Below are 27,494 nucleotides of genomic sequence, written 5' to 3' on the forward strand. Positions count from 1 at the left end.
CTTACCGATCTAAACAGGGTTAGATCGCCGAAATAACAGCCATTGGCCGGATAAAATCCGGGTCAATTCCGGTAACGCAGAACCGACTGTTGTGGGAATTGTCGAAATCAACGACTCCTTATCACTGAATGTCATACTTGGAGTCAAACTACCACCCTTCGCATAAGTAGCGCTCGAGTTGCCACGTGAATTTAGAGTGACCCTTGCGCAACTTCGTTTTGGATACATAGCAGGTTAAACTCCTATTTATCCAGAATCGACCCCGACATATCGAATATGTGTCCTGCATGCAATGATTCTCCGCATGACACTAATCACCTCTTTGCATGCCCTACGAATTCCACTTATCTAACACCCATTTCCCTATGGTCCGACCCCGTTCAAACAGCTCGTTTCCTGGGCCTCCCGTTAGATGACCTCGACGACAACGATACTGAAACTTACCACCCAAGTGGGGACTAGATAACCGTTACACCAACAACTAAAAGATTTATTATCGTCCATCAACGATTATGGTTTTCTTGGTCTGGAAAATATGTTAGTATGGTAACACTGGTTATTTGTCATTTTGCATTGTGTGAATTAATAGAATTGAACAATAAGTTAAATATTGAATTAAGGCTATTTCTGCACTATATTATACAAGGTGCGTTCCAAAGTAAACAGTAAAAAGTAACAAAGTAAACTCTAGTGGCGCCATCTATATGTCGACTAGTGCGTTAGAATCTGCTATCCTTTATCGACTTCCAGTAAAAATTTCATGACATTTCATCAATTGGAAGTGAAGTTATTGAGTTTTAAGTGTCAGTATGTTTTTGTCATCGGTGCGAAATGAGTTTCGAACAAAGAGCCAACATTAAATTTTGTTTTAAAATTGGTAAAACTTTTACCGAAAGCTTTCAATTGATGAAACAAGTTTATGGCGATGATTGCCTATCCCGTAGCAGAGTGCACGAGTGGTTTCAACGTTTTCAAAGTGGTCGTGAGGACAAAAAAGACGAGCCGAAACCAAAAAATCGCGCCTGGAGAAGTCAAAAGTGAAGACAATGCTGATTTGTTTTTATGATTCCAAGGGTATTGTCCACAAAGAATTTGTTCCACCCGGCCAAAACTTTAATGGGGTATTCTAACTTTTAGTTTTAAAGCGTTTGGTGCGCCGTATACGACGTGTTCGGCCCGAATATCGCGAAGATGGAAGTTGACGTTTGTTGCACGATAATGCGCCGTCTCATCGATCGACGCTTGTGGCCGATTATTTGACCAAAAATCACATTTTAACAATCAACCACTCCCCGTATTCACCTGATAAGGCAAAATGCATTTGCCGATGAAAGGAAAGCGTTATGCAGACGTGGAGGCCATTCAAAAGGCTTGCACCGGCATACTGGCGGCCATACCGAGCAACGAGCTAAAACACTCGTTCGATATGCTTTTAGACCGTGCAAAAAGCTGTATTAAAGCAGAAGGAGACTATTTTGAATAAAATTAATTGATTTTGCCGATAAAACCATTTGTTCTGTTTTTTTTTTTGAAGTCCTGTTTACTTTGGAACGCACCTTGCAGCTTGTCTTGGTTTCACTATCTAAAAAATAAATAGTTTACCCTTACTGTAATTTTGAAGTAAACTAGACCTAAGATGATCTTTATTTTCATTATTTGATCTCATGAAGCCAACTGATTTTATAATTTAATTTTTTATTAGTTACTAGATATTTATAGTAGTATATACAATAGTTTCTAGCTTTTATGATGGTGTTTTTTCCTAAAACTGGATTTTCATCCAAAGGGAAGCTAAGTCTTTTATTGTTTTTATTTTATAAAATAATTTTTACCTAAAGATATTTTTTTTCGACAAATTAATGTCTAAGATTATGTTCTAATTATAAAAAAAATAAAAGTTATTGATTAATTAGTGTTTTATTTCTCTGATATATCCAATATCGTTACGATGAGTACTCGGCTTTATTTCCCCTATACCTCAAATGGTAAAAAATGGCTAGTAAAAATATCAATCAATTGCGAAAAAATGGTCGAAGTTCGGGCCTCTAGACAGTATTCATAAATATTGTAAAATTCAATAGGTTTTTTGCTAGCTATTTCTTTAGCAGTTGTATTTCATTGAACTGAGCTACCGTTTCTGGAGGAGTTTGGCTGTAATATGGCGCATGAAAACATAGATTTCCACAACTGTTTACAACAATGGCACAAAACCTAATTCCCAACGATTTTTAAAAATCGGACCAACATTAAAAATATAACATCTGTTTTTTTTCGAAGATTTGGCTTTGAACCGTTATATGAGCTTGACCTAAAAACGTTGTACATCATTGAAATTTACTTTAACTGATACCAAACATTAATTAAAATAAAAGAAAATTTATTAATGAAAGTTAAATTATCAGAACATTGATAGAAGCAAAGTTTAACGGCAGCAAAAGACAATGCAAATAAGCTCAACAAGTCGCTCAAACTGTGCACTATGACATTATCACTTCAAATGAATTTATACACACAGTCTATGGGTAGGCCATCCGTTCATACTATATTCAAGGATATCGCCTACCGCAAAAAGATATATTATGTCGGGTTGTGTAACTAGTGCTTTCGAATTGATAATTGACGTATATATTATGAAACATATAAAAGATTGCACCGAAACCGAGGAACGTTTAGTTTTGAAGAACCACTGGAAAATTACAGTTTTCGAATTGCGCAGTTTTCTAACAATACTATATGCCCGGGGCGCTTACGAAGTAAGATCATTGAAAATATCTTATTTATGGTCCAAAAAATGTCCAGAGATAGATTTATACTAATTCTGACCACCAAGCATAGAAATATACAGATAAAAAACAATAGAAAATGTGTTCCAGAAACTATTACATTTTGTAATAAAACAAAGTTTGGTGTCGAGGTGTGAAAGCATGGTGTTTCCGATGACCTCTCCAAGTTTTTTTTATAATATTTTAGATTTGGCAACGATAAACGCGTGGATATTGTACAAAAAGTGTACCGGATCAAAAATATCCACAAAGGAATTTATATTTTCTTTAGCCGATGAATTAGCTGGAGAAAACAAGGAGAACATTCATCACAGTTCAGACGTTTCAGATCAGGCACATTTAACATCAGTAGTGCGAAAAAGTTGCCAAGAGGGCTATTGTAAAAAAAAAATAGAAGCAATAATTGTTGTATGTAAAAAATATCCTTGCAAAATATGATTATGTTGCCTTTATATTATTATCATTTCCGTAATCACTTAAAAAAATGTTGACTTATTAATATATAATATTATTTTTACGCGAAACCTTATATTTTTAAACTCAGATTTAGTTTGAAAATTTTTTTTTGTTTTTTTAAATAACTACGTATTTTCATGCACCCGTCAATGGATGCTCGTAGAGATAGGTATATAAGAAACGCCCGTGAACCTAGTGTAATAAGTTTAAAAATCATAAATAGGACTAAGGTCCGGTGCTAAACTAAAATTGTAAGAGAATATATATATATAATATCTATTTTATATATCCGTAAAAATTAGTTATTGTCTGTACGTGCTTTATAGAAACGTAAACTATGCATTTTATTATGTTATGATCTTCAGCAATGTAGTGGTGCATGAGCCAAAGAAAGTTTCTGAGTTGGTACGACCAATTTTCGACAGATGAAAAAATCAATAAAAATTAATTGGATATTTGTGTAGTGTCTTTCCTTCAAAATTATTTTAGTTGGTTTCTTAGCAACGCGCGCAGCTAAAACCTATAATTTGTCCTTGCTGTATGCATTGTAAACTTTTTATCTGAATTTATGAAAAGACTAAGCATATAAAGCTGCCAATGACTTAAAGTTTTTAATAAATTTGTATTCAATGTTTGTAAATTTAACGATTTTAAGTCTGTAATTTTTTGATTTATAATGTTTTTTACACTTCTATTATGTATTTGCCAACGACCCAAAAGAAAAAAAAAATGCTCAAAATGCAGGAAACAAATACCGACATTATTAGTTTTTCGTAGAACTGCTTTCTTCATTGGCTTAGGTAGGTAGGTATGTAGAGTGCCTGTCTTACGATACACCTAGGCCTTTAGGTGGCCCATTGTGATACCACCGGCACTATGGTCCCCTCACTCTATTGGCTCCTCTCTGAACCACCCCGTACTTCTGATGAACTTCATCAGTGAGACAAGTTTTATCCGTGCAACATCCGAGACGCCGTCAAGAAACCCACGACCGATGGCTCCGATTCTTTTCCTATATAGTGCCGCGCAATCGCATAGAATATGTTTAATGGTCTCCTCCTCTTCTACTTCCTGACAGCTTCTACAATAGTTGCTATATGGCGTACCAAGTCTACTTGCATGTCTGCCTAGACAGTGGCCTGTTAGTACTCCTACTAGAGTTCTTATATCAATCCGTTTGAATTTTAACAGTCGGTATGTGCGGCTAATATTTCATTCATGCCACGTTTGCCTGCTAGCTGAGCAAGTCAGGGACTGATTCCACTAACACTCGGCTATGTTAATGACATGTTTGTCGATTAAGTATCTACAAGTAGCCAGAGACATACATATGTTCTCCTTCCCAAAATATAGTTCATCTGCTACACAGTTCCAGGGGATGTCACTGTGTCCTGGGACCCATTGCAGATTTAACGTGAAATAGGATGTCGGATCCGCTAGAAGATCATGGCATTCTTTCACTGTCTTCGACGAAATCCTATGAGACATCAGAAAGTTCAAAACCGCCTTGCTGTCTGTATATATAAATATATTTCTTGTTGTGATCATACTTCTTGTCAGTACAAGACGGCTTTCTTTAATTCCGGTGACCTCTTGGAAGACACTGCAGTGGTCTGGTAACCGGAAGGCGATTTCGGTATCTAGTTTAGCTGAGAAGACACCGCCGCCTACTCTTTTATTTAGTTTGGAACCATCCGTATAGAAGCTTATTGATTGGCTTAAAAAATTACCCCTTTAGGTACGTCTGGCGTATAATAGTGACCGGGCGATATCTTTACGATAAAATTCAGCTGCAAAATTTTCCTAATTTCGATAAAAAGTAAATTATTTAGAAATCTACCTTTTGGCCTGTTATGGTGACACACCTGATAACCAGTTTGAAACAAAGATTTAAAAAGATCTATCAAAGAAAATGGTCTAAAGCTCACAGAAAAGAAACTGTAATCCTTAAAATTAATGAGAATTGGTTAAGCGGACCGTTCGAACTTTCGACAAATGTTGGATATCGAATGGATCGGCCATCTTAATCATTTAAACATTGTAGTGAGAGGACTAAACGAAGGAGAACTGAAGAATTGCTCTCTACTTTCAGTGAAGACGCAATACAGTAGTTTCCCAGTAAACACCGCACTACAGGCTCAAGGGAAAGGGAACGCTTCGAAAATACTTGGCGTTATTAAGAATTCTCCAACACGTGAAGGGAAATACAGAAAAGTTTACAAAATAGCAGAAGGAGATCGAGCAAAAATTTCTTGTCTTACACCACTGCAAGCCCTATCAATGTTTGTTGAAGCGGATTTAACAAAGCGATAGTATGCAATTAAAAATTTAAATTTCGAAAAAACAGGCGTCTTGGCGTCACCCGGAAAAAACTATTATCTAACGATTAAAACTATTTTTCGATTTCGGCACTACAAATTGGCTAATATTTGTCGTACAAAGTCAACGCTGATATCTTCATATTTGGTATTTGAGGGTTTGAAAAATTATAATCCAATAATTTTAAGATGAGAGGTGTCACATCCAATTATTTGTGGAATTTAATATTGTGTTTTATGGGAAATATGTGGGATTGTAGTCCAATTTCACCCATTTTTGAACTGAAAAGGTATCAGGCGAATGATATGTACCGAATTGGATTCAAATTGGTCGATTTGTTGAGGTATGATACTTTATTTAAAGATGTAGGACCATACCCATTGTCTAATTTATATAAAGGTTCATATTAAATTTTTTACTATCTCTATGTATGTATGTTAAATCTCATATTGCCAACGTTTTCCGTTAGATCGTTACCATATTATTAGTAGTTACATATATAATATTTTATAACATAACATTTGTATGGAAGGTAGGCCTGGTTTAACCGTTACGTTATAAGCAAACGTTAGGTGAAATAACTATTATACTCTATGCAACATGTTGCGAGATATATATATGCAATATGCGTTCTTATATAAAATAGTGATTTAAGTGTTATGATATTCAGAGTTGTTGTAAAATCAGAAAGCTGTCGGAAGCAGAATAAAAAGCCGATAAAAAGTTTAAGGAGATACATATCATAAAATAATAGATGTCATAAAATGTGATATTGGATTGATGTTTGAATCCGACTTTTTTATTGGTTTTTGGGGTCATTCAAAACAGTATATCGATTTTGTTTTCAACAACAGACCAAGATATACCCTGAACAGGTCATATGAAGTTTGTGACGAAGTTAATAACATCTATAAGGAAATATCGGAGGACTTATAAAGTATATATAACATGTCCCTATTACAGTTCTCAATGCAACTGCATTTTGGTTGAAGTTATGTCATTCGATATTATCGACGTCCCCGGCAAAAATTATTTCAGTTAAAGTGTTGTCAAATTTCAATTTTTTGTGGTATTACGGTTTTCAACTCTGAGCTAGTGGGGTTGATGAGAGTATCAAAATTTCAACTACAAATAATCAGTTGTAGTTAAACGTGACTGCGTTTATTTACGAAAAATATTAATAGAAAGTGGGTAAACAAAATATATTTTTTTGTAGTTTTAAACTATTTAAAGCGGTTAGGGGTACTCAGAGGCACGAAAAAATAAGCCTTTTTCCAAAGTAGTAATATGGCATTATTATACAATGTTTTGACTTGAAGTCACGAAAATAAAATTTAATTTCCAAAGTTCTGTGTTGACCCAGTTCCAAAAAAAGGTCCTTGCGGTAACAATCATAAGCCCTTGGATATTTAATAAACAGTTAATTGGTCTTAAAAAATCGAAATTAAAAAAAAAATCATTCGATCAGGCCCGAGTTTAATATTTATTCCAAAATCTGTATAAATTTCATCAAAATCTACTGAGAGGTTTTCGAGTTACAGTTGTCACATGTTCGAAAAGCATAGTTTTGAGAAAAACGCATTTAAAGTTTCTTGCAGCTGCCGCTAGCTACATGCACCTGAGCGCTTTTTGTTATTTGTCGAATAATTCAAAAAGTAATTATCGGGTTTTCAGAGAATATTTTCAAGATATTACACTTAACGAAATTGCAACAAAACATTGATTTTTTGAAAATTCTGACTACCCTACTAATGAGTTTGTTTGTGCAAATACATAGAAAGGTGAAAAATTCCAACGTTAAAATCGTTTAAAATGTTATTGCTCCTTGATCTCATTTAGTAAAAAACAAAATAATTCCATATTTAAACGGAAGTATAGTATATAGCTGCCATACAAGCTCATCGATCAAAACCAAGTAAAAGATCTGCATGAAAGATTTTTCCCCCTACTAAGTAACCTTAATTCGACTTCGTTTTACATCAAACGACGTGGCTAAAAAGAACTAGCAAAACGTTTTCTATTGGATACAAACCCTTGGCTAGTTATTTAGGTACCTTGATTCATATAAGGGTTCTTATATTCGAAAAAACGAAAATTCAATCACAATTCTGTAACACCAATGGAATTGGTTTGCTATTCTGACCACTAAGAAGAAGTTAGGTTATAGCGGTACCTGTTTACCTACAATGTACTAATTAGTAACTAATATTTACAATATATTCTAAATCCCTCAAAGCGATATACTTATTAAATGTAAATTTAATCTTTAGGAATTTTAATAATCGAAAAATATTTGAATATGTAATAAAAACATTTTTGAGAAAACTTTAGTACAACGTCCAAGGCTTTCGACAATAAAATGGGTACAGGCGGATAGAGGAGATTGTTTAAAGAACGCATTTTTTCGATTTAAAATAAATTATTTATTTATTTATATATAATTCAATATTTAAATTATTGTTAAATTCTATTAATACTGACAATAACAAAAGGGTTCCAAAATGTCAAATATCTAGTGTTACCTTATCGAAACAAATGAAAACAGATAATACCCCAAATACAGGTATCCAAAACCTAGAAAAATAAACTATTAGAGAGCATTGATGTTAAGGATAATGCTACACCATCTATGACAATGTTACTTTTTCCTGGTCGGTTTTTGTTGTTGTTGTAACGGTTACCTAATCCCCGTTTGGGTGATAAGTTCCAGATTGGTTGTCGTCGAGGTCATCTAACGGGAGGCCCAAGAAACGAGCTGTTTCGACTGGGTCGGACCATAAGGAAAAGGGTGTTAGATGAGTGGGGTTCGTTGAGCATGCAAAGAGGGGGTTAGTGTCATGCGGAGACTCATTGCACGCAGGACATGTGTTTGGAATGTCGGGGTCAATTCTGAATAAGTAGGACTTTAACCTGCTACAATATCCAGAACGAAGTTGCGCGAAAGTCAGACTGGGAGTCAAGCTGCCTGTGTGAGCTCCTTAGGGCCGTGGAGGTCCTGTCTTGGCCACTCGACTGGAGTGGCGGCGCAATGCGCGAACATGGTGCAGGTTGCACATCCGTTGAGGCAGATGTCGCAGTATTGCGTTGGCAACACGGGGCCATGCAACTCGTGGTCCACTCCCTATGTGTCTTAAGGCCTGAGCAGGTCTTAAGATGGCTCCATCCATTGCATGTATTGCACCTAACCGAGATGGAGTTTGGATGGAGCCTTATAGCGCAAACGCAGCAGTAAAATTCCTCGGGGCCCGGGTTGGACTCGATGCCAGCACAGGTCAGGAGGATACGGAGCAACCCTGCTGCTAGGCGGGTTAGATCGCCGAAATAACAGCCCTTGGCCGGAGAAAATGCGGGTCAATTCCGATAACGTAGAACCGGCTGTTGTGGGAATTGGAAATCCTGGTCGGTCCAACACCGGGATGTACCAAAGTTTTTTGCTCAGGTTTTTATTGCTACTATAAAGTATATTGTATAAAAACAACCGGAAGTATGAAATACTTATATGAGAGATAAAGGTAGTATGAGAGATAAAGGTAGTATGGACCCGATTATATCTATTTTAGGACAAAGATACACCGTTATAAGAAACAGGCCCACTTAATTTTATTAAGATAACTCACATATTGACCGATATATGCGGTAAAAGTCAACCGATTTGACTTGAAACTGACAAAGGACCCCAGCGTGAGCCGTAAAACGATCCGAATGAAGACTGATAAAACAAAACGAATTCATCGTCAAACGGAACGACAAAAGCTTATGAGAGAGGAAAAAAAAAAAGTGATTAGCTCTTTCGACGGCACGCAAATTGTTAGATTTTGTTTTTTGATGAGAAGCTTATTGTGTTACAGGCACGTCACAACTCGCAAAATGAACGCGTTTAAGCAACCAGTATGTCTGAAATTCCAGCTGATAAAAGAGCTATTGAAATGTATCAAAACACAACCTCTGTTATGGTTTGGGGAACCATATCTGTGACAAAGTCGTAAAAATTAACGCAAACTATTATTTGGGGGAAGTGCTTGTTGGACACCTCTCTGCTCATATATTCAGTCTGTAAAGCAAGAATTGTTCAGCAATGGTGCAAAGACAATATGCCCTGTTTTATTTCAACGGATGAATGGCCCCTTCTTCTCCGGATTTGAATCCTTTGGATTTTTGTATATGAGGATATATATATGATGGGGAAGTTAACAAATGTAAAAAACTTAAGACTGGACCAGTTTAAGCGCCGTTTGCACAGAATTTGGGCCGAAATTCCAGAAGAAGTGTGTGCCGCCTGTACTAGTTTCCGAAATTCCATTTGAATTTGAATTAAATAACACATAATGCAAGTCTATAGTTTAACTAATAAATAAAAGAAGTTTTCATCCTAACTTTAATATAAATTAGTAATTTTTTTGCGAACAGTTTTTACGGCCCTCCCTGTATACTGGAAAGTGAAAGAATCGGATTAAAACTTAATTTGTATTTTATGTGAAGTAGTGGTGGTTGTAGTTCGTACCACTGTTACATAGGAATGTCAGGATAATGTTATTTATCAAATTTGATTGAAATTGGTCGAGCAAGTCCGGAGATATGTGATTTTACCTAAATATGGACGGCGCCACCCCATCGTCCAATTTGGATTCCGGCTCCTATTAACCCGCTCGTACCATCCGAGATGTAAAGTTTAATGTCCTAACGCATTTAGTTATTGATTTATCGCACTTAAAAGTATTTTTTAACAAAACCGCTATATGGGAAGTGGGCGTGGTTATCATCTGATTTCCGCTATTTTCACACTGTTGTAAGAGGTGACCAAAGGATTTGTTCTGTGCGAATTTGAGTGATATAGCTTGAATGGTTTGGGAGATATATACATTAAGCCTATTAGGAGACGGGGTCACGTATGGATTAACCCTATTCCCATATACTACTTCAATGATTATATTATATTTTATTTATTCTAACAAACCTTATGACGAATATGCGGGTCAGAGTTATTTTTTTTATAAAATTGCTTGAAAATATGTTCTCGAGAATACCTGAGCAATGTCAAAATTTGAAAAAAGAAATTGGTCTAGACCTACCTCCAAACCTCATCCTAATGTAATGAATTCGATGATTTGGTTGACGTTTTCCACATCACTCAACATACAATAATAACAATTGAACCTTTTCGGTTGAGTTTATATCACATATGTATATCTCATGTGATAATGATTTTAATATATTATAATTTTCTCGAAGTTTTATGCTGTATAAATCAATTGTAAGATATCTTAACAAAAATAAGTGAACGGATAATATTAGATATAACGTCTTTTAAAGCCAAAAATTTGTGAAATCGGTAAACAAATTACCCCAGCTGTCTTGTACTAAATATAATGACATTCTCTATTCTAGCAGACTACGGCGAGCCATAAAGTTGACTGGAAATATGATCTTCAGTAAACTTAGAACGTGTCAAAAGTTAATGCAATCAATCCACACTTTCCCATAGCCCCAGTATACCCGATATAGTGGTTTTTGCTGATTTCAAACTGCTTATGTTGCTTATGTGCAAACCCCATATATATAATAAATGTAATTATTTCTGCTGACGCTATATATAATTAAACTTTGTCCATTTCGTTGAGTTTATATCGGATCTTAATAGAACATGGCTCAAAACAAAATGAGAATTTTTCAATTAACATTATGTTATTGAGTAATTAAATTATAGCCTTACCTTCCAAAACTGATCAATATGATGTATAAGTTAAATAAATATAAATTTTTCCAACACCTGAAAGTTTTTCTCTGCCTTTGATCCCTGTTAAGTATAAAAAGTTCGGTTACACCCTAGTTTAGCGCTTCCTTATTTGTTTGGTATTCATACGTATATACTAAATATAAAAAATTTTGTAAACTTATATAAGTCGCTTAATATTTTTTCTTATTTATAGTCAGAAATAGTCCTATATGTTAATCGACTAAACACAGAAGAATCCGTAATCCCGTATGAGTATCATCATTTCGATTTTTGTACTGGCAATGAAAAGAACTCACCTGTTGAAAATTTGGGACAAGTCGTTTTTGGAGAACGAATTAGACCAGGTCCTTATAGCATTGAATTCTTAAGGCAAATTAATTGCGAATTGGTAAGTATGTATTTTTCATTTTACTTACAACTTTAGTCTTAGCCATAAATTCTGTTTCAAAGTTTACAATACATAAGCGAGGACAAATTCGCAGAAAAAATTTCGGCAATTTTTATTTTAATATGTATTGCAGTGTCACAGTACTCATAAATAGGGTGATTCAAGTAGAGGTACTTTTTTCAATACCTTATTTTTTGACAGATCACGCGTAAGTCGTGTCAAACTGTCATGCGATTGTGCAGTATTGTTTGGCATTTCATCATGGAATGACTTACGCCTGAACAACAGTTACAAATCGATCTACTTAATTACGAAAATTCACGTTCTGTAAAGAATGTGTTTTGCGTTTTGCGCAACCATCACTATCCTGAGACCCACCATTCATTATTGGATAATGTTCGACCGAATAGACCACGTCCAGCACGCAGTGAAGAAAATATAGTGGCCGTAGTTGAGAGTGTACACGAAGACCGCGGAGAGTCGATTTGGCGCCGTTCGCAGCAACTCGAGCTGACGTATGGAACGACTTGGCGCATTCTACGTCGAGATCTTACATTGAAAGCGTACAAAATAGTTCCATAAAGATTCGACCTTTTCGAGCCAAATTTTGTTCAGCTATGAGGCCCAGTTCCAGCTCAATGGGTATGTAAACAAGCAAAGATTTCACATTCGGGAGGTAGAGCAATCTGACGAAATTCAAGAGCTGCCATTTCCTTCAGAAAAAACAACGATTTGGTGTGGTTTGTGGGCCAGTGAAATCATTGGTCCATATCTCTTCAAGAACGATGCCGGTGAGAACGTAACCGTCAATGGCGACCGTTATCGCGCAATGATAATCGACTATTTGATGCCTGATTGATGCTCGTGATCCTTTCGACATTTGGTTTCAGCAAGACGGCGCCACTTCCCACACATCGCATCAATCAATGGATTTATTGACAGAACACTTCGGTGAGCAGATAAGTTCACAGTTTGGGCCGGTCGATTGGCTACCAAGATCGTGTGATATCACACCATTAGACTTTTTCCTGTAAGGATATGTAAAGTCTAGAGTATATGTGGACAATCCCGTTTCGATTCAGACCTTGGACCAAAACATCACGCGTGGCATTCGCCAGTTACCAATGGAAATGCTCGAACGAGTCATCGAAAATTGCACTCAACGGACCAACCATCTGAGACGAAGCCGCGGCCAACATTTGAAAGAGATAATCTTCAAAAAATAAATGCCAAAGAATGTTCTTTCAAATGATATTAAACATGTTGCATTAAATTTGAATTTTCTGTGTTTTTTTCTTTAAAAGAGTAGAGAACCTTGAAATGTTTAATATTAGCTTTCCTTTATTAAAAATGGAGTGGGGAGCTAAAGAAAATCGTATAAGTATGGAAAAATCTTAAGTAAATGAATGATATTCTTATAAAACGTAATATTTCGTGAATGTTTGTTTACCGCACTATTAATCGTTTTTCTCAAACGTCTACAATTTATGAGTTTTTTTATTACAAAATTTTTTTGAAACGATAACAATGTGTAATAACAATGTAGTGTTATTTATAAAAAGCACTATAGTTTTATAAAACTAACTAGCACTTTGATTTTAATAATCAACAAAGAAATTCGTAATTCCTTGGTATTCTACCTATCAATTAAATCATGCGGTTTTTTCCAAGATAAGTGACTATAGAGACATGTGTCTAGAAGAGATTTTTTACTTATTCACCTTTAGGTCACGATGAATATCAGCTTTTCTAATGTACCAAAAAGCCTTAACAATACCTCTTAGCACCCTATTTTGGGAGCGCTGAATATTATTATTGCTTCTATCATTGACGCAACCCCATATTTGCGCGGAAAGTGAAGATATAGAACGTCGAAGAAAACATCGAAGCGATAGTCTAACTTGATGCTCATATTCTATACTCATTACTCAGCTCCTAGAGCCCGAAAGTTTGTCAACATACATATTTTTCACAGTTTCTTTATAATGAGGAAGTTGATGGTTTCCTATTAAATTTTTGAGTATCAACACAAAATTTTTCCGAGCTATAATTTTCGAAAAGAAAGGGAGATTTTAATTGAATAAAACAGGACATTTCGTATACCGAAATTTATGAAACATGAAAAATAAATATTAATGCTAACAAGCCGATAATTTATCAAAATATAAGATATACAATAAACATAAAAACAAGAGCACATTCCGTATTTTTATGAATAAATTCGTAATCTGGACACTTGAAAGTATCAAAATTTGCTGAGATATCCAGGGCAACAAAAAAATATGTATGTTTTGTATAGTAGTATAATTCTTTTTTTGTAAAATTCACTGTTTAGTTTTATTCTTCATTTTTTAGTCCAATTGACTACGGAGTTGATTGCATGTTACAGACTTAACGCAGCTCTTCCTGTTGTGTTTTCGACGCATAGTATTGTGGTGTCATCTTGAGGTGTTATACGATTCTAGGAGAGCACATTACTCAACCGAAATACATTATTTTATTTTATGCAGAAGCCCTTCGTGCTACATCTGAGCACACTTTTGCTTCCTCCAAGGATTTTTCTATTTTAAATGTTATTCTATGATTTGTTTTATTGTTGTATGCTTGTTTCTGAAGCCGAACTTATACAATGGAATTAACTGCTTTTCATTAATGATAGGTTTCTTAGTTTAGGAACCATGACAACTTCAGCAACTTTCCAAACACTTGAAAAATTTGGCTGACGGATTGATAAATTGAAAAAAGAGGTGAGCTTTAGGAAACTTCTGTATGATAACAGATTTAATATTTCAACGGATCGAAACCTGGTGCTTTCTTTACTCTCAGCCTTTTACAAGGTGCGTTCCAAAGGAAACAGGACTTTTAAAAAAAAGACAGAACAAATGGTGTTATCGGCAAAATCAATTAATTTTATTCAAAATAGTCTCCTTCTGCTTTAATACAGCTTTTTGCACGGTCCAAAAGCATGTCGAACGAGTGTTTTAGCTCGTTGCCCCGTATGGCCGCCAGTATGCCGGTGCAAGCCTCCACGTTTGCATAACGCTTTCCTTTCATCGGCAAATGCATTTTTCCGAAAAGGTAGAAGTCGCACGGTGTCATATCAGGTGAATATGGGGAGTGGTTGATTGTTAAAATGTAATTTTTGGTCAAATAATCGGCCATAAGCGTCGATCGAGGAGACGGCGCATTATCGTGCAACAAACGTCAACTTCCATCTTCGCGATATTGGGGCCGAACACGTAGAATACGGCGCACCAAACGCTTCAAAACTCCAAGTTAGAATACCGCATTAAAGTTTTGGCCGGGTGGAACAAATTCTTTGTGGATTTTTTGGCCTACATGTTAATCGTCATTTATGTCCTCACGATCACTTTGAAAACGTTGAAACCACTCGTGCACTCTGCTACGGGATAGGCAATCATCGCCATAAACTTGTTTCATCAATTGAAACGTTTCGGTAAAAGTTTTACCAATTTTAAAACAAAATTTAATGTTGGCTCTTTGTTCGAAGCTCATTTTCGCACCGATGACAAAAACATACTGACACATAAAACAATATTGAGAGTGATCAGAGCTTAGATCTATTCTATTTCGATGAGTTTTCTAGTTACTTTTTTAGTAATACAAAAATGCATACGCTCTTAAGCTTCCGCGCCCAATCTCGTGTAAAATAAACCTGTCAAACAGCTCTGACTATAGAATTCTCACAAGAAAATTTAACGAACCGAAAATTTCGTGGTACTCGTACGAAGACAAGCAATAGCGTGACATACGCGTTATGGTAAAAAACCTTCATCACTCTTATGAGCCTGAGTGCTATGAGTGATAACAGATCTTTAAAAACAAGGCTTTAATGTTAAGAAAGCCGTATACAAACTTCAGTATAATACTAAAAATTCCTTAAATATTTATCAAGAAAACCTATGAAATTTAACATATTTTAACGAAGTGCAATGCCCCTGTCGGGCATTCGGTTACACTAAGGCGCTGGAAATCACACAACTTTAAGCTGCACAAAATGGGCTGAACTACCACGAAAATGCTGAAACTGCAATCAAAATCACTGTGCGATATCATAAAAAAAGAGAAGATGTAAAAAGGCAAAACAACTTCAAAAAATGAAAAATGTGGCCAAGAAAAAAAAAGAGCCCAATCAGCCAAATCGTATAAGTGCACGTGTAACTACAGCTCCACTGAACGAGGGTACTACCACAAGCAAGCAATCTGGAAAACCCTCATCTGCCAGCATAGTTACAGATGCGTCTGAAAAAAAAACATCCGAAGGTCGTTAATGATATTACCGGGAATCTTTTGTTGATTCTTAATAAGCTCGAAGAGCAAAATAGATTTGTTCACGAACGTCTAACTCAACTGGAGCGACAGCCAAACGAAATTAGGGTACAAAAATGAAAAAATAAATGTTATGACAAGGATTGCTGATGGCTTACTCAAACATAGAAATGAATTAGAGACATTACTCCATCTTGAAAATGTTGAAATCTGTCTTATATCAGATACTTATTTTACAAGTGAGACTTTAATTAAGTTCGTAATCTACAAAACGTATTCCTCCAATCGTAAATATAGGTTGTCATATATCTCCCTTCCGCTTTTTTGCTCTTCATTCAATGCTTTATAAAAAGTGTTGCAGTGATCGGATTTAGTTAAAATATGCGCCGTTTTGTTCGATGATCTGTTTCCATCTAGACGGCAACTTCATAATACCTTCCTCGTAGAAGCCCCCCTTCTTATTTGCGAAGAATTCGGACAGCCACTTTTCACAAGCCTCTTTTGAGTTCAACTTCACACCACCAAGGGCATTCGCCATGGACAGGAACAGGTGGTAATCACTTGGCGCTACGTCCGGGCTATATGGTGGATGCGATAAAACCTCCCATCCGAGCTCCCGTAGCTTCTGACGAGTCATCAACGAAGTGTGTGGTCTGGCGTTGTCCTGGTGGAACACTACACCCTTCCTGTTGGCCAATTCTGGACGCTTCTGGTCGATCGCCTGCTTCAAGCGGTCCAGTTGTTCGCAGTAGATGGTAGAATTAAGCGTCTGGCCATATGGGAGCAGCTCATAGTGGATGATTCCCTTCCAATCCCACCAAACACACAGCAAAACCTTCCTGGCCGTCAATCCCGGCTTGGCCACTGTTTGGGACGATTCACCGGCCTTCGACCACGACCGTTTTCGCTTGATATTGTCGTATGTGATCCATTTTTCGTCGCCAGTCACCATCCGCTTCAAGAATGGGACGAGTTCGTTCCGTTTCAGCAGCATATCGCAGGCGTTGATTCGGTCCAGAAGGTTTTTTTGCGTCAAATTATGCGGCACCCAAACATCAAACTTTTTTTTGTATCCAGCCTTCTGCAGATGGTTCAAAATGGTTTGGTGACTAACTCCCATCTCCTGGGCGATGTCACGAGATGCCATATGCCGGTCTATTCATATCGGTTGACTTTGGTCTTGGAAAAATAGGTATTACTGAACTATGTAGCCCACCTAGACCTAATATCAAAAAATATTTAAATACAGAGCTTATTTTAAGGCATCACGGAAAATTCATCATGAATGGTGATTTTAACGCAAACCACTCGCAATGGGGTTCAAAAGATACAACAACAAAAGGGGAAGGCTCCTCAAAGCAGCTGGATGCGTCTACTAGCAGACATACCGGTACAAGAAAGTTACCTGACTTGATAGATTTTTTCATCATGCGATAAATATCCAAGGACTCACTAGTATATCTAATCCTAAATGACCATTCATTCCATTTTCGGTAAAACAAATTGCGTAATATGGTGATGCAACCAGTTCGAAAAAACAAACCTCTCAACTTTGCCAAAATTGAAAGTTCGAAAAAGCATCACCGTCGTAGCTGTTGCGCAACTGTTACCTTTTTACCGAAAATATCGGTCAATATAGAACAAGGCGGCAAGATCCACAAAGAAATCTAAAACGAGTATACCATTTGACTTTGCGAGAGTATAAAATGATTTTAATAGTTTCATGCAAGGGCATTAGCCAGCATAAAATCAGCAGTGCAAACTTTACGGTGTTGCCAGTATTTACTGCATTACCGAAAAAGCTCCATATTTATGAAACAAACATTCGAATGTGGAGTACTTTAAAGTTATGCTGGACAATATTATTGATTTTACACGAAAATAGTGATAAATTTCCGTCAATTATTTAAGAAAAAAAATTTTTAAACTAAATACCCAGACACATTGGATTTCATATTGTAAAAAAAAAGAGAAAACTGCGTAAAAAATTGCAAAATACGCGGTTTCCTGAATATAAAACAGAACTGAGCAATTTAACTAAGCTTTTTATATCAGTCAAATAAATTAAACATCAAAACATTTCAAACTATATCAGGAAACTTATCCCAAAAAAAAATACAGATTACTCCCTTTGAAACGCTTTAAAAAATATTACGAAATCAATTTTGTCAAAGGGAAAACTTTAGTATACCGTCCCAGGCTTTCGGAGATAAAATGGGTATGGGCGGATCCAAAACAAGAATATAAATAGGTATATAGATGTAGCTGCGGGAAAGTTATAGTTTTCGAGATATTTACGTTTAAAGTTGAAAATTTCAACTATTTAAGGAACGCATTTTTTCGATTTCAAATGAATTATACGTTTATAGTTTTCACTTTTATACCCACTAACGCGTTTGTACACATTTTTTTACATTATACATATAGTGCAAAAATAGTTTAATTCAATATTTAAATTATTGTTAAATTCTATTAATTCTGACAATAACAAAAGGGTTGCAAAATGTCAAATAAGCAGTGTTACCTTATCGACATCTTTTGTAAATGAACTGAAAGAAATGAAAACAGATAATACCCCAAATACAGGAATCCAAAACCTAGAAAAAAAACTAGCAGTGTTACCTTATCGACATCTTTTGTAAATGAACTGAAAGAAATGAAAACAGATAATACCCCAAATACAGGAATCCAAAACCTAGAAAAGAAACTATTAGAGAGCATTGATGTTAAGTATTATGATATACCCTCTATGACAATATTACTTTTTCTTGTAGAACTTCTTTTTACGTTGGCGGCCTTCGGCCGCGCTTCAAAAAAATAACCCTAGTCGATTCAACACCGGGGTGTACCAAGGTTTTTTCGCGCAGAAATTCTTTTTGCGTTGGCGGCCTTCGGCCGCGTTTCAAAAATCATGTTTATCAAGTGAAGGAACCTAAAAGATTTATTAGTGCCCATCAAAAATTACAAGGTGCTTTCCAAAGTAAACAGGACTTTTCAAAAAAAGACAGAACAAGGTAAAATTAATTAATTTTATTCAAAATAGTCTCCTGCTTTAATAGCAGAATCTTACAGCTTTTTGCACGGTCCAAAAGCATATCGAACGAGTGTTTTAGCTCGTTGCCCGGTATGGCCGCCAGTATGCCGGTGCAAGCCTTTTGAATGGCTTCCACTTCTGCATAACGCTTTCCTTTCATCGGCAAATGCATTTTTCCGAAAAGGTAGAAGTCGCACGGTGCCATATCAGGTGAATACGGGGAGTGGTTGATTGTTAAAATGTGATTTTTGGTCAAATAATCGGCCACAAGCGTCGATCGATGAGACGGCGCATTATCATGCAACAAACGTCAACTTTTATTTTTTTTTTCGTTTGCAAAATGTATTAGTATAGCAACACTGATTTTTTGACAAGCCTTATGTTAGTGTCAAAACTAATAAACTTGAAGAATGTTTTAAATATTGAAATAGACGGCACTCGTGCACTCTGCTACGGAATAGGCAATCATCGCCATAAACTTGTTTCATCAATTGAAACGTTTCGGTAAAAGTTTTACCAATTTTAAAACAAAATTTAATGTTGGCTCTTTGTTCGAAGCTCATTTCGCACCCATGGAAAAAAACATACTGACACTTGAAACGCAATAACTTCACTTCCATGTCATGAAATTTTTACTGGAAGTCGATAAAGGATAGCAAATTCTAACGCACTAGTCGACATATAGATGGCGCCACTAGAGTTTACTTTGTTACTTTTATACTGTTTACTTTGGAACGCACCTTGTATGGTTCCTGTATCTAGGGTATAATCTCTCATTTTATTGTTTTTTTTTCGTTTGCAAAATATATTAATAGTATAGCAACACTGGTTTTTTGACAACCCTTTTGTTAGTGTCAAAATTAATAAACTTGAATGTTTTAAAATTTGAAATATAGCTATTTTTGTATATATTATATATAAAAAATGTCTAAAAACGAATTAGTGAAGTGTTAGTGGATATGAAAGTGAAAAATTTAAGTGTATAATTCATTTAAAATCGAAAATATGCGCACTTCAAATAGTTGAAATTTTCAACTTTAAACGTAAATATCTCGAAAACTATAAGTTTTCCGCGGCTATATCTATATATATTCGAAGTTCGAAGCGGAAGTTCTTTCTGAGAAATTAACTAAAACAGCTCGAAGCTTCGCAATATGAAAGTCGAATTCAACCAACAACAAATAAAGAAGTTGTAAATTTCTTTAAAACTAGATAAAAATCGATCGTCCAATCTGCTGTTTAAATCTGTTATTATCAGAAAACTTGAAAACATAGTTGGAAATATCGTTTTATACCGATTCATTAATTGGGATTTAAAGATAAGCCAGAAAGAAGCTCGATGTTTGGGTGCCACACGAACTAACGCAAAAAACATTATGGACCGAATTTCCATCTGCGAATCGCTGCTGAATCGCAACAAAATCGACCCGTTTCTGAAGCGGATTGTGACTGGCGATGAAAAATGGGTCACTTACGACAGTATCGAGCGCAAACGGTCGTGGTCAAAGCTCGGGGAAGCGGCCCAGACGGTGGCCAAGACCGGATTGACGGCCAGGAAGGTTTTGCTGCGTGTTTGGTGGGATTGACAAGAAATCATTTACTACGAGCTGCTCCCCTATGGCCAAACGCTCAATTAAGCCCTCTACTGCCAACAACTGGACCGCTTAAAGGCAGCACTCATCCAGAAGAGGCCATCTTTGATCAACAGGGGCCGAATTGTGTTCCATAGGGACAACGCCAGGCTACACACGTCTTTGGTGACTCGCCAGAAGCTCCTGGAGCTCGGATGGGAGGTTATAATGCACCCACCTTATAGTCCGGACCTGGCACCAAGTGAATACCATCTTTTCCTGTCCATGGCGAACGCGCTTAATGGTGAGAAGTTGGCCTCAAGAGAGGCCTGTGAAAATTGGCTCTCCGAGTTTTTTGGCAATAGGGACGCAGTCTTCTATAATGAAGTTGGTATCTCGTTCGCAACAAGTTTACGAACAAAATGGCGCATATTTGACTTAAATCGGATAAATGTACACAAAGTTATCATCTTTTGAAAAATCAATAAAAAACCGAACGAACTTTTTGCTTTACCTAATATATTGGCAAGACGCTGGGTGCAAGGCTGAACTGGAAAGAGCACACACACAAGAGTTGCAGAGCTATATTTAAAAGAATCTAGCTTATCAAGAACAAATCACAGTTAACAACACAAAATAAAATTTAATGTATATTCAAACCTTGAAACCAATCTCGACATACGGAATTCAACTCTGGGGATGTGCTGCACCGATATATGTACATATATCGAAACCGTCAACATTAAAGTTTTGAGAGAAATTGTAAATACCTCACGATAATATGTATTGGGATCTGCACCGTTACTTTCATAGCAAAATGATCCTCGAAGTTATTCGTGAAACAGTATCGAAACATTCAACAAGGTTACGATTTCATGTAAACGCTAATGCTACAATCTTTTACGACCTTATACAAAATAACGAATGTTGTATTATTTAGTTTCTGAAAAAAAGTTCCTAAAAGCGCTTTATTTTATAAATTTTGATAAATATTGCTTGGTTAGTATAATAATTTTTACTAGACGCAATTTAATGAAATGTAAAACCGTAACTAATTTATTACATTTCTATAAAAAAAAGTCGTTCTGACCGACATTGTGTGTTTTCGATGAGTTTTCATTGCCAGTTAACACATCTATTTGTTTACATTTGTTATGTACCCTACAAGAACAGTGACGGCCATTGATGGGTAATATGACAGTCATAGCTGAAAAAATTTTGTCAGCACGCAGAACAAAGTTTCTATCATTTTCTTAAGACCTTGTTTTCTTTTTGTTTGTTTGTTTTGTTTTTTCTGAGTCATTGCTGACCATAAATCCGTCATAGCTGAAAATTTACAGTTATGACTGAAACGCTATCAGAAGTGAAAAATTCTTTTGCGCAGTAGATAATATAATTTTTATATCTTTAAAAAATTTCAAACTTTTAATCAAAATTAGTTATAATAATATACTTAAATATAAAAAAGGAATGCAACAAAAAATATAATAAAATATGAAAATATAAAAATAAATTTTCACTTGATGCCATCTTCTCCTCTCAATATCTGCAGCTTTCTCCAATCAGTGAATAGTTCTGAACTTAAAAATGCAAATGTAAATTAACAGTACTGACATAACAAATGTGAGTGTATTGGTGAACCCATCAGCAGTTTCTTGTAGGGTACGTTTAGGCCAAATATGGAATGTAAACAAATTGTCAACTGACATTTAGGGCTGGCAAAATATGTCTTCTAATAATATCGATTAAACTAGAGAAGGCACCGATTATAATGAGTGGAATGTAAGTTTTCAAGGGGTTTTCAGCGAAAACTGTGTTTTCGTTTGACGGATTTTGTATGGATAAAAACACAAGTTTTCGCGTGAAAACCTCTTTTGTCTATGAAAACACGAATTTTGTGTCGGTGCGAACATAGTATATACTTGTATGTCAAAAATGAGTTGACTCGGAAGAATATTTTCTTAACCCTTATGTACCCAATATAAAAACTTTCGAACTTCCAGTTGACTTTATGAAGTATATATCGGTCAATATGTGAATTATCTTAATGAAATTGAGAGAGCGTGTTTTCTTTGTGCATAAAATCATTTGAAAACTTGCTCTGCTCTTATATAACTAATATCAAGATTTCCTTAAAGGAGTTCAGAGAGCTTATTTTCCTGTTAATAATATGCGGTAATATCAGAAATAGCTAAAATCGGACCAATTCTACCTTTATCTCCCATATACCAAATATATGATGTTCATACTTTCGGTTGGTTTTATGCCGTATATATTTGTCAGTATGTAAGAAGATATTATCAAAACTAACAGCGTAAAACATTGAATTTACTATAGTTTAATACCGAAAATATGTGCAATTGATCTACAAACTACCCGACTCCTATATACTAAATATTTATAATGACATTCTTTATTCTAAGAAACCATATACTGAATATGTCTAACAGTATGTGAGTTATATATTTATAAATTGCTTGAAATGATGTTCCCGAGTATACCTGAGCAAAGTCAAAAGTTAGTGTAATCAGCCTAGACCTTTTTCTTCACCGGATATACCCTGACGACCGACTTTCCACCTGACTTGAAACCATTCAGGTTGGTCATAATGTGATCTTTTAATGAAATTGATATCAACTCAATATAATAAATTTAGCGTTGAGTTTATATCACGTATATATGACTTTAATATAATTTTCGTTGACGCGATGTAAATTATAGTAATAAAACAAAATGAGTATATAACCTATATATAATATATATATATATATATATATATATAAGTTAATAAGACACCAAATTTGATTGTAATCCATTAACGATTTCGTCGAATAAGGAATGTGAAATTCTTTCGCAACATTTTTATACCCTGAACAGGGTATATTAAGTTTGCCACTAAATTTGTAACACCTAAAAGGAAACATCAGAGGCTCTACAAAGTATATATTTATATAATTAGTCCGTCTGTCCTCCTGTATATATGCAAACGAGTCCCTCGGTTTTTGAGATATCGGTCAGAAACTTTGCACACGTTCTTTTCTCACCAAGATGCTACTTATTTGTCGGAACCACTATAGCATATAGTAATCTGCAATCTCCGAAGAAGTATTTGCTGTCATACAAATTGACTGATCGAACTCAAGTCCTACTTTTTTATTCAACAAATGAACTTCAGGAAATTTGGAATATATTATTATTCAATGTATCGCTAAAAGATCGGAAAAAATTTTTTCAGATCGGATGACTATAAGATATAGCTGTCACTTAACTGACCGATCAGCTTCCTCGCAGCCGAAGTTAAGGTTTTTTCTTGTTTATTATAAAGTTTACCAACACCTAAGAGTATTTGCTCGGCTTTAATCCTTGTAAGTTGCACGAGTATAATATATATTCAGTTACACCTGAATGTAGCCCTTACTTATTTATTTTAATTTATTTTTTCTCAAGGTGGTATATCTGTCGTGAGAACATATGCAAAGTTACAAGTCATTTTGTCAATTAATTTTTTGTTTACAAGCGTTTATAAGGAGTCCTCGCCTTCAAAATGTACCGTTGAACTTTGGGTTGGTAAATTTAAACGTGGTCGTCTTAGGCTCGAAAACGACCCACGCGAAGGACAACCAAAAAAAAAATAAAGTTCATTATTGTTAGTTCGCGTGTTTCAGTGTTTTTAGTTAGCGTGAAATTGTTAATGCCATAGGCATCTCAGACGAACGAGTACTTCATATTTGCCGCACACGTTAACAATTCAACAAAAACTGGATCGAAAACAAATTTCTCAGCATAAATTGGGGCATTTTTAGCAGAATGAAACCGATTTCATGCGTAGTTTTATAGCTATGGATGATACTTGTATCTACCACCATGATCCTAAATTGAAACCAGAAGGTTTACAGTGGACAGAAGCTGGTTGTTCCACTCCAAAGTAGGTGAAGTCATTACGACCAGCAAAGAAGGATGTGTCATCAGTTTTTTGGGATGTAAATGGAATTTTGTTGATTGATTATCTGCAGAAAAATAAAACAATAAACTCTGAATAGTATTGCACACTTTTGGAACTGCTGGATGAAAAAATTTGTGACAAAAGACCTGGTTTGCTGCACAAAAAATCATTTTTCATCAACACAATGCACCTGCTCACAAAGGTGTTTTAATAATGACAAAATTCAACGAATTAAAGTACGAATTGCTTGATCATCCACCGTATTCACTAGATTTGGCTTCCAGCGACTCCTACCTCTTCAGAAACCTGAGACAATTTCTTCGTGGAAAGCGTTATTGAGCGAATGAAGAAGCTATTACAGCCGTAGACGGGTAATTTTGCAGAGCTTCCGATAAGTCATTATAGTGATGGCATAAAATTATTGGAAGATCATTGGAATAAGTGTATTGAAGTTAAGGGAGATGATATTGAATAAAAAAATGTATCTCGTACCAAAAACAGTATTTTTTCGTTTCGAGCGCAGAAACTTCACAACCAACCTGTATTTATCCATACTTACACATGGACTGTAAAGTTTCGGGCCTCACACATAGATGGCGCTAGTTTCATTGAATTCACTTTATTTATTTTCAGTCAGTACTAGCCTTCACAAGACAGCTGTTAAATTTTCATGGCATTATATTCTGTTATTTTAAAAACAATTTCGTGTTTTAATTTTACACTGCTTCTTGATGGGAAAAAATACCGTTCAACCGAAGCAATGGCTTGAAAAGTGTTATGAGGATTCCGCATCATCAGGAACCACAATAAAACGTTGATTACTGACTTCAAACATGTTTTTAGAGACGACAATGATGCAAAACACAGTGGACGTCCAAATGAGGCTGTAAAACCAGAAAACATAAAAAACAATCCACAAAATCGTTCTAAATGATCGGAAAGTAAAGTTGTGTGATATAGCTGACATCGTAAGGATTTTAAAAGAACGGGTTGGTTTTATATTTCATGAGCAATTGTCTATGTTCAAAGTGGGTGCCTCGTTTGCTGACTGTTGACCAAAAACAGCAACGTTTTTATGATTCTAAGCAGTGTTTGTTTGGCCATGTTTAAACGTAACAAACCGGAATTTTGCGTCGACATATGACAATTATTGAAACCTGGACCCATCACTTCATTCTGGAATCATCTGAGTGGGCAGCAGCAGGTCAACCTCGTCCAAAGCTTTCCAAAGCACAACAATCAGCTGGAAAGGTTATGGCCTTTTGGGATATGAAATATTCATCGCTTATCTTGGGAAGGGAAAAACCATCAATAGTGACTATTATATAGCGTTATTGGAACGTTTGAAGTCCGACATTGTAAAAACGCGACCGCACATGACAAAGAAAAAATGTTGTTTCATCAAGATAACGCACCGTGTCACAAGTCAAACAATGATAAAAATGCATGGATTGCACTTTGAATTCCTGCCGCATCCACCTTATTCTCCAGATTTGGCTCCAAGAGACTATTGGTGGTGAAGAGGTTAACTAAAACTAAGGTATATTTTGAGGTAATAAAATCGTTCTACAAAGGTAGTATTAAAATTTTAGAGCGACGCTGGAATAATTTTTTTTTGCTCTTAATGGATATTATATTGATAAATAAAGCCAATTTTAAATATAAAAAAACGTGCTTTCTATATAAGGCTCGAGACTTTTCAGCCCACGTTATTACAAAAATTTTAATTGGAGAAGCTACAAACGGCCGTTTTCGAATTATGTACTACGCCCAAAACAATAGCTTTGGTGCGGTCACAGCAGCCAACCCCCGCCGTGCATTCCAAATTTTGCTTTTCGTTAAGAGGAATATTTTATTTTTTTTATTGTTATTACATTTTATTATCAATTTATTATTATTGATGGACGGTGTCCAGTGAAATTAATGTAATAAGCGTTGGGTTGTTGTCATCGTCGTTGTTCTGCTCACTATCGTTGAACTTATCGTCGGGAAGAAGGTATACAGTCTTTAGTCGATCGATCGAAACTGTAGTGTTTTCGCCTCTGACGTTTACGATTAAATGTTTATCATGCCTTGAAATGTCTCGGTAAGGAAGCTCACACGGTGACGTGAATGCGTGGTGTGGAGCGTTGCGAGTTCTTTAAAAATTAATGTTTGCCTTTGACCACGTCGGATGGTGGGTTCAGGTGCGAGGTCTGCAAAGTAGTTTCTCAAGCGTTTTTCCATATTGGATGGCAGCAAACCAGTTCGTGGCGAACGAGAAACTCACCTAAAGATCTTCCTTCCAGGCAACTCGAATTTCAAGAAGGACGACGTAAATGTTTACCCTGTGTGTTTACTGTGTACCCTCTGTCTTGATTCGTAACGGTACTCCGTAGCGGCATATGTATGCTGCGAAAAGGGTTCGGGCGACACATTCGGATCCGAATTTATCAATGGGAAATGCCTCGGAACCTGATGAAACTGTCGATGATTGTCAGACAGTTACGATACCTTCTTGATGGTACGTATGGTCCAATAATGTCCACGTGAATTTGTTCGAAACGTCTTGTGCGGCATGGAAAGCTTTGAATAGGTGATAAATCGGTGCGAGATACAATATTTCGTTGACAAGCTAGGCATGTACGGGCCTACAAACGGCAATGATGGTTAAATGCTGGGCCAAACGTATCGTTGCGTTAACAAGTTGGCGGAGGCTCGTGGTCCGGGACGAATAATGCTGTGAAGGGCTTCGAATATTCTCTTCCTAAGCGCTGCGAGACCGTATGGACGGATAAGGTCGCTAGAAATGTCGCAATAAAATGGTTTATTGCTGCCTGGAATGTTGACTGATCGTAAATTCAGTAAATCGTGCTGTTGCTTTCGTATACGTGGCAAAAGTTCGTTTGAGGATACTGCCGTTGATATTTCTTCGAAGTGAGAAAGAGCATCTGCGACGATGTTGTGTTTGCCGGCTATGTATTAGATATCGGTTGT

The 27,494-nt window shown here is 36.0% G+C and overlaps 1 protein-coding gene across 2 annotated transcripts in view; it reads left to right on the plus strand.

Moving 5' to 3' along the window:
• Positions 1-27,494, plus strand: part of TM9SF2 (transmembrane 9 superfamily protein member 2) — a 68,197-nt gene that overhangs the window by 18,199 nt on the left and 22,504 nt on the right. For both annotated transcript variants that reach the window (XM_036376762.2, XM_036376761.2), the window contains exon 2: positions 11,486-11,680. In XM_036376762.2, the coding sequence (XP_036232655.1) occupies positions 11,486-11,680 (195 nt within the window). The remainder of the gene's footprint in view (positions 1-11,485; positions 11,681-27,494) is intronic.

The sequence above is a fragment of the Bactrocera oleae genome, chromosome 3 (assembly GCF_042242935.1).
Source record: "Bactrocera oleae isolate idBacOlea1 chromosome 3, idBacOlea1, whole genome shotgun sequence".
Lineage (NCBI taxonomy): Eukaryota > Metazoa > Arthropoda > Insecta > Diptera > Tephritidae > Bactrocera > Bactrocera oleae.